The 16,011-nt window shown below is 42.3% G+C and overlaps 1 protein-coding gene across 1 annotated transcript; it reads right to left on the bottom strand.

Annotated features, from left to right (window-relative positions):
- Positions 1-2,872: 2,872 nt before the first annotated feature.
- sik1 (salt-inducible kinase 1) lies at positions 2,873-11,577 on the bottom strand. The gene is made up of 14 exons (XM_088315153.1): positions 11,186-11,577; positions 10,212-10,408; positions 9,989-10,105; positions 8,292-8,355; positions 8,011-8,172; positions 7,338-7,462; positions 7,134-7,257; positions 6,817-7,037; positions 6,464-6,613; positions 6,277-6,387; positions 5,972-6,197; positions 5,066-5,323; positions 4,740-4,929; positions 2,873-4,145 (listed from the first exon to the last, which is right to left on the bottom strand). Exons 2-14 carry the CDS (start codon positions 10,365-10,367, stop codon positions 3,656-3,658), a joined length of 2,394 nt encoding a protein of 797 aa, XP_088171279.1. The 5' UTR covers positions 10,368-10,408; positions 11,186-11,577; the 3' UTR covers positions 2,873-3,655.
- Positions 11,578-16,011: the final 4,434 nt, after the last annotated feature.

A 16,011-nucleotide genomic window follows, 5' to 3' on the forward strand; every position in this document is an offset into this window, starting at 1 on the left:
TTTCAGCATGCAATGCAGATTTCAGAAACCATGATTTTCATCCAGTATAGCCACAGTCAATGATTACTTTTCCTTAGCCCATTGTAACTTGCATTCCCCCCCCCTGTTTAAGTATTCTATCTGTAAACCATTTCTTTTAGGCGCTTTGTTACGGTCATGGACATCGATTGCAGTTTCCTCCAATTTGTTCCTCATTTGTATTGCTGTGCATTTTCCGTTTTGAACAGCTCTTGCTTTAAGTTTTCTGTCTTGTCGCTTTGATGTCTTCCTTGGTCTACCAGTATGCTTGCCTTTAACAATCTTCCCATGTTATTTGTGCTTGGTCCAGAGTTTAGGCACAGCTAACTGTGAGCAACTAACATCTTTTGCAACATTGCGTAATGAGTTACCTTCTTTAAACGAGGCGTCAACTCAAAATTGTTCCTGACAATAATTTGTTTTCTAAACATGGTATTCTGATTGTGGAATATGAATTAATCAGCAAAATCCACCCATTTTTATCCAGCTCAAGGTACAGCCATTTTTGCAACTTGTTGTCGACTGAAAATGACATCACAGTTGCACAGGGCTCAGCTCACGACCAATCACGGCTCAGCTTGCGAATATCACATGACCGAACTCAAAACAGCAACACTGTAAAACGTACAGTATTTTGCTATTTGATGTTACGTCCAGATAGGTGATTTTGCACTGCGATCAATGATACCTCACTGGTTATGTAAATTACTCACGCTGCGGCCCCTGATGACTTCTCGACATTCCCGCATCTTCATGCATTCCCAAGAAGTTATATAAATAGGGCGACGGATGAGATCACGACGGGCAACGGCGGTGGAATGCATTTGTCAACACGCGCTGTCTGAGTTGCAACTTGGGTTACCAGGCAGTATTATAATTTCTCTGAAATGAAAATGAAGCTGTGGGCTCCCACTCTGGACGCATGGAGCTAATAAATACATAAACTGCCATTCACATCCATTTCACAACAGGAGAGAATACACCGATACACGTAAACTCAATGTGTCAGTTTTTGCAAAGTTGAGGACCCAAGCGCAGGGAAGCAAGTAGGCAAGTGAAACGAACAAATGGGATCCGAAGTATTTATTCAAAAGAACAAAAAGGAACCAAAAACAAGACTCAAAGTAACAACTAAAAACTAGGACAAGACTTGATATTTTTCATTTCTTCAGACAAACGAATGTTGTTGTTTTTTTTTTACCTCCACAGCTTCGACGTGCAATTGCCGTCTTCTTCGGGAGCTTTAAAAAAAAGTCCTCTGATGAGCCAATCACATCCAGGTGGCATCACTTCCGGGTATAGAGACGACACGATGAATTTTGTGACTCTATACCCGTAAGTGATGCCACCTGGGTGTGATTGGATCATCAGAGGACTTTTTTTTTTAAAGCTCCCGAAGAAGACAGCAGTTGCACGTCGAAACTAGGAGAGGTAAAAAAAAAGAACCTCCGAACATAAAGAAGACAAGATGAATTTTAGGACAAGACTTGACTTGGGGGCAGGACTGCTGACGGGAAAAGAGACGACCCACACAAGCAATCAGACAGAAATCGCAGAACCAAATAGCTGACAACGAGGAACACCTGGACAAGACACGAGTGGCTGAGGGAGATGATCGAGACACAATCACCCGGACTGACGAGAACAGATGGAAACAATAAGCTAATGAGACATGACATGAAATGAAAAAAGGCACATATGGAAAAGACAACAAAATTAAATGTTAGCATTTCATGGCAACACAATTCAGTCACCAAGATTTGTACTAATTGACAAATATTTTAAATTTCTTGTTTTAATATTGATTGGTAGTTCGCCTTGACAACTGCACACAAAACATGAAGGAAATTATAAAAAAAAATGTTTCATTATTCCGTTAGCATCATGATTACTTGATAGTAAAGAGGAAAACAAAGACACTTTATAGTGATATCGACCCGCTATAAAAAAAAAAACTTTATTCAAGTCGAATAAAAAAAGTATTGAGGCTGTGTGTTGAGAGTAATCAATGAACCACACAGCCATTGCATGACTCTGCCAATGAGAAATAAATTCCAACCACGGGCCATTTAGGAAGTGAACTTTATTCAAATAAATATCACATAAATAAACGCGTCTTTCCTCATTCTCATACAAGCTCACACACGGCCGGTCAAGTAACAAATCAGGAAAACAAATGAGCATGAAATACTTAAATACCAAAATTGTTATCAAAAAGGGTCATGTTGCATCAAGAGTTTAGTGTTTCAGTCGCTAGGGACCATTCTTTTTGCACAAATACAACTTGAACCCATTTCAGCAATAGGAAATATGTGCAATCTTGCTTTTGCTTACACAGCAAGGTCAAAAAGGAGCTCAAACATTGCACATTTGTTCATATAAAAAGGCACACGTGTTGGTAGTGAGTGCAAAACAACCCGCGGCATCAACACTACGATGTTTTTTTTCCAACATGGAAGTGGAAATAAAAACGTAATCATGAAAAGAATGTTAGTTTTTTTTTGTTTGTTTTTTAAAGTATGATTCACTTGCTTCTACACATTGTTGCTGGGTACAGAATACAGTATATTGCTCGGTTGTGAACGTACCAGCAGAAGCTATTACAGCAAGCTCAATTAGGATTTGGTGGCCGCCCGAACTTTCTTCAGTTTGGCTGAGCAACAAGCTACATGTGGACAACTCAGTAGTGTGTCTTGGACGGATTCTAGCTGGCTCTTTGGTAGCAAAAAAAAAAAAAAGTACACTCCCGACTTACTCGGTTACATAACTCGTACCTGTGCATTTGCAACCATCTTCCCATGAAGCTATTGCACTATGCCCGCAGTTTCGGGATGGCCTAAAATTTCCTTGACAAGATGTCTGAATGTTCTCAACTCCTGTTTCCATTACAGTGGAGCATTGAGCAGAATAGCCTCCTATGTTGGTCTTCCTCCATTTCGCCTCAGTGGCGTATTAGTATTGCTAACGTTCCCTAAGTGAAAAATGAAAGAAAATATGTAGCTGGAGTGTGACCGAGGTTTGATTGGGTTCTTCCATACCAATGGATCTTGCTTTGTGCACCGGGTGAACAGAAAAAGGGGCCTTCCCCAAAATTGCTCCCACAATGTTATTTTAAGTTTCAGAGGCGAACTAAAAGTCCGTACGTCCACATGGTGTATTGCTGAGGCCAAGGGGACTGGCTTACTGGATGTAAGGTACTGATAGTTGTGCTTGTCTCACCCAAAAAAGACCATTTTCCTTCACTGTAGGCTGATGAGTGTGTCACTGACTTTTGAGGTACAAAAAAAGAAAAGAAAAAATAGAAGAAAGCAGCATTTGCACAGCATAAACATGAAAAAAAAAAATCACAGTTTCATTGAACATCATTGTGTGTTAAAGAGTGTCTCTGAAGAAAAAGAAAAAAGGGGAACTAAGTGGGAAGCGTATCATAAGGAAGTGAAATGTTTTGGTCCTCGCTCCAGTCATGTGTCTGATGGTATCTTCCTGTTTTCGTGTCTTCCACGGCATGGAAATAGTCTGTTATTGCTTCTCATGTCATCTTGTGCAGAATTTGGTTATTGCTCTTTTAGCTTATATGGTAGCAAAAGCTCACACACTTAGCTTGCTTCATTGTTTTTTTTTTTTGCGTCAAGTCTTTCTACTTGACCATGACACAGCTGCTCAGTGGGGTCTGACCCGTCAGAACCAGCTCCTGCATGTCAGGCTCAACTCCGGACAGCGAGCCCACGGCCCAGGTGGCAGGTCTGCTGGCGAAGTGTGCGGTGCCCGACTGTTGCGGCAGGCCGGTGTGGTGGTGGTGGTGGTGGTGGGCGTGCGGGCTGATGTGCAGACGAGCCTCCAGGAGGTAAGCAGCGGAGGCCACGGGAGACAAAGAGGTGGAAGTGGTCTCCAGGCCGTGCTGCCAGAGACCGTGAGGACGGCCCAGTTGCTGGGGAGGCTGCATGTGGTGCTGAGGTTTGTTCTGAAGGAGGGATGGTACCTCGAATAAAGGAGACGAGGTGAATACCGAAGTAGGTGGAGGAGAGGGCGACTGCTGCTGGGACAGAAAGAGCAACGGATTCTGGCTGGGTCCTGGCGGAGCATTCTGGACCTGAGCTTGGTGTGGCTGGTGCTGGATTTGGAGCATCCTAATGGAAATAAAGAAGAGAAAAAAGAAAGTCAGTTTGAGTCTTTGATCGGATGCCATTGAATATTGCCGTGGAAACTAAAATTGAAAAAACATTTTTGTTAACGAAAAAAAAAAAAAAAAAGAAGTGAAGAAATTATAAATGAAATGTAGTTTCATTTATAAATATTCAAGCATTTGTGAACAGTAGCTATAGTTTATAACTTCTCCATACAGTTATTTCTCTTGCTGCAAAACTAAGTTATTACTATTTTTGTACTTGTAGGACAGCTGAGAGAGTTAAAATATTACTTAAAACATGGCCTGTACCATTCTTGAAGGTTGATGGCAAGAGTTTAATTCCATTTTCCATGACACTGTTTTTTGTTAATTGCCTTCTTTTTAAAGTGACCTTTTGTTATGGGTTTTTACAGTAAACTTTCAAACTAATATTTGTTTAAATACATATAAATGTAGTTTTTAAAATGTTTTAATAAGTTTAATTGTGTTTATAGTGGACTTTCCCTATTGGGATTTTTATTTTTTACAGATTGCAAGCCGGTCTGGAAAATGTCATTCTAAATCTGACTGCAAGAACTTTTTTTCCATGTCTCACCGTTGCTGGTGCAGCACCTCCTCCAGCATGCTGCGGTGCTCAGAGAGGGCGGGGCCCAGGGAGCCGCGGCTGCCCCGGTTGGAGGACGGGGGCGACGCCACCGGCCTCGTCAGACCCTTGATCTTGTTCAATCCCAGGAGCCCTTTGGTGCGAGTGTTTTTCCTCAGCTGCTGCCGGAAAGCTTTAAGGCCTGCAGAGAGGCATGAGAATGTGTTACACAATACCATCTTGTGATCCGACAAGGTTCAGGCATGAGATAGCATAAAAAAATCAGGTTCAAAGAAAGGGGGGGGGGGTGACCCCATTTGAATGTTCTGTTATTGTACCTTGTGTCAGGGAGGTGTCAGAGGCCCTGCGACCCTCCTGGAAGCTGGCTGCAGGAAGGCTCCCCTGGATCTGGGGCAGGAGGTGGGAGGAGAGGGCCAGGGGGGTGCCAGCAGGCAGGAGGCCCCCCTCTTTAGCACTGCAGGCAGGAGGTGTTGACACGTCGCCACCCATGGGAGCCTGCACAGTGGCGGTGGGACTGGAGGATGACTTGAGGCAGCTGTCAGACGAGGCGCCATCGGAGGGACTGACAACAATACCTGTGAAAAAAAAAGGAGAATTTGTTAGGAAGAATGACAAAATTGTTTGTGAGGCAACGTGGCAAAGAAATAAATGCTGGAGACTTGGATGGCTAGTTGCTATTTAAAACAGTGAACTCAACTGCATGTATTCTTAGACTGGGCTTTTTCTACCCTAAGTCCTGTTTTGACAGTCGAGTATAATCATTTTCTGACTTTTCAAGACAAATTTAATGCAATTTTTTACTGCCCGAATCAATCATTAAGACTGAATGCAGTGGCTGAGTCAAACTGCCAAAGACAAAAAAACTGGAGCTGAAGGCTTGGTTAAAAATACCAGTCCCCAGAAATATGGACCCTCATGGCTGCAAAGGGGATGACATTCGAGCACTCTTGACTGTCTATTGATATTGGTTATGAAGTTTCGGCAATGCCAAGCCATTATTGCCTTTTTGTCCACAAGTTTGATTTTGAGCCTTATTATCTGATATTTTGAATTTATTGTAGAATGTTTTGAGTCTCACTGCTTAGAAAAAACATATTGAATTTTTTTTTGTATATATCAATTTGAATTATTCATTTAGATTTAATAATAATAATAAGATTAAATGATTATTATTTTCCCTCGAGTGAGCAGGCAGAAAAGGCATAACGAAGTGGCCTACTTACAGGGAGGGTTGCACTGGTGAAACCGTGCGGACACCTCGGCCAGAGTGTGCCGGCGTGAGGTGGTGGTCGGGGGCATCAGCGGACCCACACTTTGCGCCGCCTCCTCCTCCTCCAGGTCACGTGGCCGCACCTCCTCGCTGATGCTCGTCTCCAGCAGGCTGTTGGGCGAAATGGAGCGGTTCCACAGCAGCCTGTTAAAGCTGGCCTCCACGGGGAAGACCACGCGCTGCAGGGTATAAGATCAGTTTAGAAATGCGTTCAAGTTGATGATGATCATGTTTGGTGCCCTCTTTTTACTCTATTACCTGGAACAATCCACCTTGATCACACTCCATCTCCGAGTAGATCGGAGGAACATTTTTGGTTGGAATGGGGAATGCCGCCGTTCTGAAGTTGTCTGCTTTCATGATGACTTGCTGCAAATCGGAGAATCTTCATAAGCGACTTGGATGACATCTGGTTGTTTCTTGACAGAGCAGGCGGAGAACTCACCTCCGCTCCGGTGGTGTCAGAGATGCTCCTCTGCCTTTGGTTCCAGCTTCCACACTGACGGCTCAGCTGTTGGTTGCGATGCTCTTTGACCCTCTCCAAAAGCAGGTAGTAGATGGCCGAGAAGTGATTGTAACTGCTGCTCTGCAAAGACTTAAGAGGAAACAGTAAAGTTAGCTTCTTCCAAACACTTCGATGTGGTGAGAGTATGAGTGATGAAAAAGCATTTAATTATTCTTCATTCTTCTCCTACTTGTTTATTTTATGAGTCTAGTCTTCAGTTGTAAAGACATTTTGTTCTATAATGTGCAATGATTTAAATCTAATGCTGCCCCAGGTAGTTTTAAATTGCTCACTTCGATGGTCCTCTGGCGGTCGATCCCCAGGGTGTTCATGATGCCCAGCACAGGTTCACTATAGTCCCCGAGGTTGGAGTTATAATCTGTCAGGGAGTGGCTTAGGGTCTGGTGGGCTGCCGTGGGGTCCGCCAGCATCCAGCGGTGCTGCTTAATCTGGGCCACGTTGATCCTCTTTGCCGGGTCCACCACCAGCATCTTGCGGATGAGGTTTTCACAGTCTGGAGGATAGTTTAGGAAAAATGAGGGGTTTTTTTTAAACAAAGGGAAAAGAACTGATAAGCAGTCATTTCACTGTGGTGGTTATTAAAAGCTACCTTGGGACATGAAGAAGGGGATTCTGAAGCGTCCCTCAGTGACTCTTTGCTTGAGTGCAGGAAGGCTGGGACCGTCGAAGGGGAGGGAGCCACACACCAGCACGTAGAGCACCACACCGAGGCTCTGCGAAGAAGGAATACACATTAACCACTATTAGGACAAAATGGATCTGCATTTATTTGATTTTAAAAATAACAACTTACCCAAATGTCAAGTTGAGGTCCTTCATAATCTTTGCCCTCAAAGACTTCAGGGGCCGCATACGGGGGGCTGCCACACCATGTTGACAGGGGCTCCCCTGCGTTGTAGAAGTTACCGAATCCAAAGTCTACAAACGCACACCAAAGGATGGATTACTTAATTGTAATTGCATCTCTTTTTATTCTGATAAAAGCAACAGGGCGTAGTATTGAACATATCTCGAAGGTTTGTATCTGTTCAAATGGAGTATATGAATTTAAAATAAAAATTCAAATATATTAATCAACTGGATTTAATTCCTCTGCATTCCAAGTCTCATTTGCTTATACATATATATATTGGTGACTTATTTCTGTGTGAGGCTTAATTCTTCAAACTTATCATGAAATCTCGTCAAACGTATGTTTCCAACATTGTGGGAACAGCTTAGAGAACAATGCCCTCTTTTGTCCCCAGGGCACTGAACGAGGGTTCAGCTTGTTTGTGGACTACATTATATCACTACGCTGTGACTAGAACTACATGTTCTTTTAAGTGCTGACGTAAATGTAGTCAGTGTACGTAGTGTTATCACATTTAATTAGTGTCGAGACATTGCAGTCATTCGACGTTCTCTTCACGGGATGCTGAGCATGAAGTAATTTGAAATGAAACGAGAAGTCTTAGCGAACATACCAGCCAGTTTGATGTTCATGTTGGCATCCAGCAGCAAGTTCTCGGTTTTGAGGTCACGGTGGACGATGTGGTGCCTATGGCAGTAGTCGACTGCCGTAAGAATCTGCCAAAATTTCTTCCGCGCTTCCATTTCGCTCATCCGGCCATTTGAGGTCAGGTGATCTGGAGGTAGGGTGAAGATATTTTCTTCAGAAAAAATTCCATGTTATGGAAATTCCCAGATTTCTACTGAGGCAACTTCTCACTATCAACATTTAGAGAAAAAACATTCAAGAACTCACCAAACATCTCCCCGTTCTTTGCATATTCTGTCACGATGTACAGCATGTCTTTTGTCTCCATGACCTGCAAAGAGAGAGACCAAAATATTGAATGAAACCCACCAGGAATGGAATGAAGTGGGAAAATTTTAAATGAAACAATCCATCAGGCATTCTTTATAGAGAACTAAAGACGACAGCTGCGTGGTTTGACTTCTACGAAACATTTATGTGGTTTCAGAGAGAAGCTCACATGGCCCAGCAATGTGTTCACCAGCCAGCTGACAAGACAGGCTGGAAAGACGCCCTTCCGGATCTTTCCAGCGTCTAATAGAAAGGTATTATTTATCTAGAAAGCTCTCATGGAAAGGTCACATCAGCTGAGGTTGAAAGTTGCACAACAAATGTCAAACAGCGTTGGAGTTGTGTCTTTATCAGTGAGACAGGGCAGCACTTGTGGAGGCATAGCTGACGTCACAGCACTGGGGCACGTCAAGGGCCCTCGGGCACGATGGGCAAGGTCAAAGGGAGAACGAGTTGACGGTGAAGCACGCCTCGGCAAGGAAATAACGCTATGTACTGAATGGACACGATGAGGAATGCTGACTCATCGTCCACATTGTGAATTAAGCCAGGAAACAAGATTCCCCCCCCCCGAGACAGAGTGAATTACGTGTGAAACCAATGAGGGTTATGTAATTGTTGGAATTACGTCCGACAAGGAGCACGTCTGTCTGTTAGCAGGATTATGACAAAATTACCAGGATTACTGTCACGCAATATGAAAGAAATCCCTTTAACATAGCTGAACCGCAAAATATGCATTTTTATCAATCACGGTCCATGGAATGTTGTAAACAGCATCAAAAGACACCAAAGGCATTCATTTTGCAATACAAACATTACAATAAAAATGTGTACAATTAAATTGAATAGATTAAATATATAATTTTTGAGATGCAACATATCCTTGCAAAAAAAATCCTTGTAATGACTTTTCATCACAAATTCACTTGGAAAAAAAAAGTCAAAACAATGTCAAATGCATGAGTAATATTTGGAGAACAAAGTTCTATAAGTATTTCAAGAAACATGAATGTTTTGGGGATAAAATTATAATATGGGGGTACATCACTGAACAAATATTGAGAACCACTGATCTAATGGATTGCGGATGGCACATTGCTATAGTCGTGAGTTTCGCATGAGAAGAAGGCCGATAAAACACTGCAAAATAACATAAACAACTAAATACAGTCTGACTAACAACACATGTATGGTTGAGCCGCTTATAACTGGAACCTTAATTAATAATCCTCCAAATTAAGTAGCAAAAAAACACAGCAGATTGGGACAAAAGGCAGAAAGGTAAACAAAGAAAGTTTGTTTACATGCTGGTGCATTGCTTTTGCCCGGCGCGTGTCACGCAAAGCCGCTGAGAGGATTCTCTCTACTTTAATTCGTCAATTTAATTAGCGAGGGAAGGCCTTCACGTGACGCACAGACACATTGCACGCGGTTGCAGAGCACGCTAATTGGACTTAATGCTAAGCGCCGTCAACAAATTTGACCCATTCGTACGAGCATTATATGACAACATAAAAAAGCATTTGAGGCATGAATTGTTCCACGAGTATGTTGCTCCAACTTGGCCGGTGAACATGAAGTCACTTCCTGCACTTTCTCTTAAGGTGGAAAATAAATACTGTAAAACACACCTGATAGAGTTTGATGATGTGAGGGTGGTTGAGCAGCTTCATAATCTGCACTTCCCTGTAGATTTTCTCCAAATTGGACGGGTTCAATCGGGTCTTGTCAATAATCTTTATGGCCACCTGAGCAAATTATTCAGTTAATGAGGAGTTGCCAAAACCCCCCCAAAAAAAACAATAAAAAAATTAACATGAGCAAAGGCGTGCCAAAGAAGAAAATTCTGCCAACCTGGGTTTTTGTGACTTTATGCTTTGCCAGTTTCACCACAGCAAAATTGCCTTTGCCCAATGTGCGGATGATCTCGTAGAAGCCCACCTGCAGGGGCCTTCCCTGGGAACCTGGGCTGGGCTGGGGCCCCCGGTTGTTGTCTGACATGATCACCATGGTGCACCAATGCAGGCAGGGGACTGGATGAGGCTAGCGAGCTAAGATATGATAGTTCAGTGTTACTTGGATGTCAGTCAACGGTCTCATGTCATGCCTTGTTCACTCACTGAATGAATTAACACAACTGATTAAAGACAAGACAGACAAGTTGTATAGATAATGTATAACTGGATAGAGTAGTCTCACAACGTAGGGCAAGAAAACACAAGAAGCATAGATTCCGCAGTGGGGATATTCAACCAAACACATTCACACACACGCACACACACACAAACAAAATCAATACGTATACATACACTAGGTTTTTTAATTAAATGCTGCACATTCCTTTGCAAAAAGCTACTATTATTTTTTTCATCTAGTAGTAGTTGAAGCAGACACAGATATGTTCTTTTATCCATTTAGTTTTATTAAGAAAAAAATGCTCGCGGGGCAAAACTAAATTAATGGCAAAATATGAGCATTTCTGGGCTTTTTGCAATACTATCTATGATGAAGCCAATGAGCCGCGCATATCTGCCCAATTATACACATAATTTCAATAAACTAAGTGTCTTATTTGTATTTCCTGGTTGTGTTATAATAAACGGACTGTGTCAAATCATATATTATGTATTAACAGATGCGCTAATTCAGCTAAATTAAAGGTGGCGCAAAACAGAACAGCTGCTGTCATTATATTGTGTTTAAAGTGATTGGAAATGCATTAGCCTTGAGCGCTGCTAGCAAGACTCCATCACATGAAACCTATCGTGAGTAAAAGGCAAGCGATAAATGAGAAGTAGTCAGAATTCAAAGTCACATATTAGCCTTACCTTAAAAAGTGTACATAAATCTCCTCCGAGAGTTCTTCACAAAAGAACAACAAAATGACATCACAGCTGAGCAGCGACGTTGGAAAAACCAAGCGGGAGCAACTTCGCCTCCTCGCCCGTGTTATGTGAGTCGTTGCGGCTCTGTTCTGCCGCTATGCGCTGGTGCTTTCCGCCGGAATGTGGCTGAGTGGCTCAGTCGGTACTCGCTCAAGGGGGGGAACTCCTCCTCTCGGTGCGCGGCCGCCTCCTCTTCCTCCACCCCCCGTCCGCCATGACAAATTGATACCCACCTCATTAACGTCACACTCGCGTCAGAGATCCAAGTCGAGTGCACGGCGAGGCCGGGCACGAGCGCAAGGCGCGGGTTGCCGGGCAACAACGCGGTTTGGGCTCCCGGTGACGTCGGCGCTGATAGAGGGGTTGCTGGGAGATGAGCGCGGTGACGTCAGTAGTGGAGCTGTGTCACCACGTGATGTTTGAGCGGGAGAGAGCGGGTGGATAAGAAAGAGAAAGCGGGAGTGAGAGAGACAGAGAAAAACAGAGAGAGCGAGAGTGCGTGTGGTGACGATCAGCAGTTCACTTTCGCTTTTATCATATTTATAATACATATCGTACTGTTCTATACATTAAAAGTAAAAATTATAGTTGTTGTTACTAAACTGTTTTAAGGAACAGACCCGGTTGAAATTCATTTTCCAACATTCGATTGTGTATAAGGAATAAAGGGGGAAACATCAATGACATCTAATTTCCAGAAAAAAAAGGATTAAGTATCAAAACAATGACATACTCTATATACAGCCATATTGGACATTTTTATTATTATTATTTTTTTTTGCGGTGCGAATGCTTACAGCACCTGGTATTCCCAGGCGGCCATATTGGACATTTTGGACATTGTCACTTACCCCCTGTGACGTCACGCGTGCTGAACACGAGCGTGTTCATTTTGTACTTGTTTACCGGTCTATTGTACAATAGCACGTGCTATAAAAATGCGGGATGACGGCAATTCCCATACAGATATCACTCCTGTCATCATCAGGTTTCATGTTCTTCCTTGGAGAAAGGGGGGCATCAGCCTGCAGCTTTCAATGCAACTTCTATCACAACTCTACATCCGTAAAACCAAAATTTCTGTGCGAAAGTGAAGACATGTCATTATTATTTTCATTCACCACCAGCCGAGTAAAAAAAAAGATCTTTGAGGTCTTTAGCCGTCAATGGTAGTAAATGAGTTAAAGCCAAATTCGTAAGATTTTGGATGATGGTCGTTAGTCACTTCGTAAGGTTGCCTGTCCAGATTTGCCTTGTAGAGTGTAGAGTGTAGTCCGGTCACTTATTGAACAAAAAGCATGTCACATATGATAACCATACTCTGAAAATATTAGAATGGAACTTTTAACAAATTGGAAGATTGTCACGTCAGAAGAGTTACCTCATTAATATACATACGCACATTACCTCCGTTTGTATTGCACACTGAATAACCAAATGACAAATGTGAGTTTAAGATTCCGAACGGTTGGCGTGAACCAGTGCACGCTTGGAACTTATTTCCAAAACGCGCCCCTAATGCGCAAGTATGTGAAAGACCCCCCCTGCCCTCACAAACACTCATGGGGTACAGCTGCAGCACAAACACGGAAACAGGTATTGTATTAGAATAGAATGGCAACCTACCTGTGAACTTTTTTTTTTTTTAAATGATTTTGAACTTAAATGAATAAATAAAGACAAAAGATTAATTAACAAATTAATTAATTGCTGGGAGCGAAGCTGAAGGGGACTAGACAGATTTCTGACGTGGCTGTAGACCTAGTGTTGTCATCAATTATTAATACGAATATTTAATCATATTACGGTGAATTTGCTTTTTACTAAGCGTGTATTAGTCCTTAGAATTAATTAGCAACCAAGAAGTAGCTATCACTTTCAAAGTGGTTGGAAACTCCTGCTGTTCTGTTAAATCATTTAGCGAGTTTCAGGAATCATTATAATTATAATATCTTTCAATTCTTTATTTTTCTCGAGCTGCTGCACCTTCCCCCGAAGTTCCATCTCACCCCTCTCTCATTAAAATAATTTCACATGCAATTTTGCACGTTTTATTTTCGTCATCATACATTGAATGACATTTTTCTGTTGTTTGGGGAGAAGGAAGTTTAGAATTCCCAGAAAGCCGCTGCCTATTCACGACCTGACCCAGAATAAGATGAAGAAAATGGCTTCATGACGTTATTATGACATAGTTATGAATTGCTGAAATATTTAACATACCAGCATAGATGCCGTATCAAGAATGCAGAATAAAGCAATCAAATGGGACAATTGCGTGCCAACATTTGAGTGCGGACAGGTTTCCTCATTCCAGTGCCGTGCGTGCAACCTGCTGTCATTGCAGTTTCACACTCGTGTCATCATGAGACATCCGTCCTATCTTTTCATCCGCAGATATTGTGTGCATCATCACTATGGATGGAATGCCGCAAAGTGCTGACTGACACCAACGGTTCACATTCTTGCTACAAAGACGTGCAGAAAAGGATGAATGGTTAGTTTTCATCGATATCGATTGAAAGCATGGAATCACACGCCACGAGTCAATTGTGTCGTCAATCAAAAGCCTTTTGGAGTGCTGTCAAACCTTTCTCCAAGCAGTACGACTTTGTATGGCAGGATGTAGTGTGAGTCATGCTTTTTGCCAGCGGTGTTGCTGCCATTATTATTTACTGGCACTCACGTGTACCCGTTGACAACGAAACTAGCACAAAGGCGAGCATTGTGGAAAGTGGAGCTCTGTTAATCTGCTGGTTTTGTATAATAACGTCTGCAGACGTACTTAAATCCAAATGTCCCGTAGGGGAGCCATCAAGGTCAAGATCACGAGATGAATGTTGGCAAAACAAGATGGATTTCCAGGCGATGGCAAATCGCCACACTTTTGACGGAATGAACCACATAAAGTAGCCTCTGCTATGAAAAGGAGTGTTCCCATTAGAAATAAAACCTCCTTTAAAGTGTCAAGCACACTAAATACAAGTAATTTGATTTAGTTTAAAGTAGCAACACACCCAACTGTCATATATTGTCAAATTAAGTTAAACACTGGATTAGGATGGTCCCAAAGGTGTTTTCTGAGTTTGCCAAGTGAGATTCGCAAGATGAGCCCTGCACCGTGATGTCCTTTTCAGCCGACAGCAAGAGGCAAAATGGCCGCCCCTTGAGATGTACAAAAATGGGTTGATTTGATTGTTTAACTCTTATTCCACAAAAGTAATATTAATCAGAATGTCGTGTCTGGACTCGAGGGGCTGCATGGAACATTTTATTGCAAAGAACAGTTTTGACTTAACTTCCCATTTATTTTAAAAAGAAGAACTGCTGCATTTCCAAACAAAACAGTTACTGTGTGTGCCTCAACGACCAGAGAACGATTTCTTCCTGCAGACTGAGTATAGCTGGCTTTGCGGTGTGCATACCCATCTTCATCTTTTATGGATGCTACCAACTTTTACTCACCACAATTTACTGAGAAGCCAAGACAGAGATATACGCAGCACTTAGATAAGACATATTATTCATCATCTCTACAACTCATGCAAATGTTGAATACACTATGTTAAATGATGACGCATTTAGCAAGTGATGTCAATAGCGATTAAATCCAAACGATGCCTTAGGGACAATATAAATATAAACTAAGTAGCCTTGATAAAGAAAATGGACTACAGACAGTATTACTTGAAGGAACTCGTTAACGCGCAACAATACAAGGAAATGAACTAAAACACTCGGCCTGACGGCATGAGCTGATTGGTCAGAACAGGAAGTGGAAGAGACATTCACAGAGACCAAGATTTGAAAACAACCAAAACTATCATTTTTAGCCATTTCCGTTTTTCTGGTGTATGTAACATGGCCAATGCCGTGTGACTTTGAATCAGCTCAAAGCCACGTGTTTATGAATACGCCAAGTAATACGGGATTGGACACCTACAGGTAGTGAAAATGCAAGGAGTTCTGGTGTTATTCTCGTCCATTCATCTAGACGAGCCTTTGTGAGGTCACTGATGTTTATCTTACAATCTCCAATGCAGTTCATCCCAAAGCGGTTTTCCAGTCTAGTTCTTCCACATCAAACTCATCCAAGCATGACTTCACAGACCTTGATTTATGCACTGGGATCAGAAAAGGACTTTCCCTAGAATAGATGAGCAACAAAATGTACAAGATGTCTAATGTCAAAATGTGTATATTCCTACACATCGCCAACCGCAATTCCCTCCACCCCCCAATTTCATCGAGCAATTAAATCCCACTTATCAAAATCCACCGAGCTGGGCATGCCGGCACAGCAGAGGGCGCGTGGTTGGAGATGCGCCTGGTAGAGTGACAATTTGAACGTAGAAATTCAATCTAACCTCACGCCTACTCATGCACAGATCATTGAATGAATAATAATAATTTATAATTTATAATATTTTTGAAATTATTATGGGGTACATGAATGATCTTCAAGAGGTCACTTCATGGTGCAGATGTTTGGGAACCCGCGTATGACACTATCGGTCATATTTAAAGGGAACGAGAGGAGCCACTTTGATTGGCCAAAAATTGTAAAGACGGCTCTGCTCACTCCCAGAGTGGCGGAGACCTCCCCATCTGTCAGATTTCCCGGCCCGCACTCATCTTTGAAAGAATTTATACGGCTTTACCAAAATTAAACTCAGAATGTTTTAGACCGGGTGGAGGGAACTCTGGTTCATGGAGAGTCAAATCCTGCCTGTTTTAGACCTATCCCTCCTCTTAACACACCTGATTCA

This window comes from Idiotropiscis lumnitzeri, chromosome 14 (genome assembly GCF_059441095.1).
Source record: "Idiotropiscis lumnitzeri isolate Australia: NSW breed Sydney's pygmy pipehorse chromosome 14, RoL_Ilum_1.0, whole genome shotgun sequence".
Classification (NCBI taxonomy): Eukaryota; Metazoa; Chordata; class Actinopteri; order Syngnathiformes; family Syngnathidae; genus Idiotropiscis; species Idiotropiscis lumnitzeri.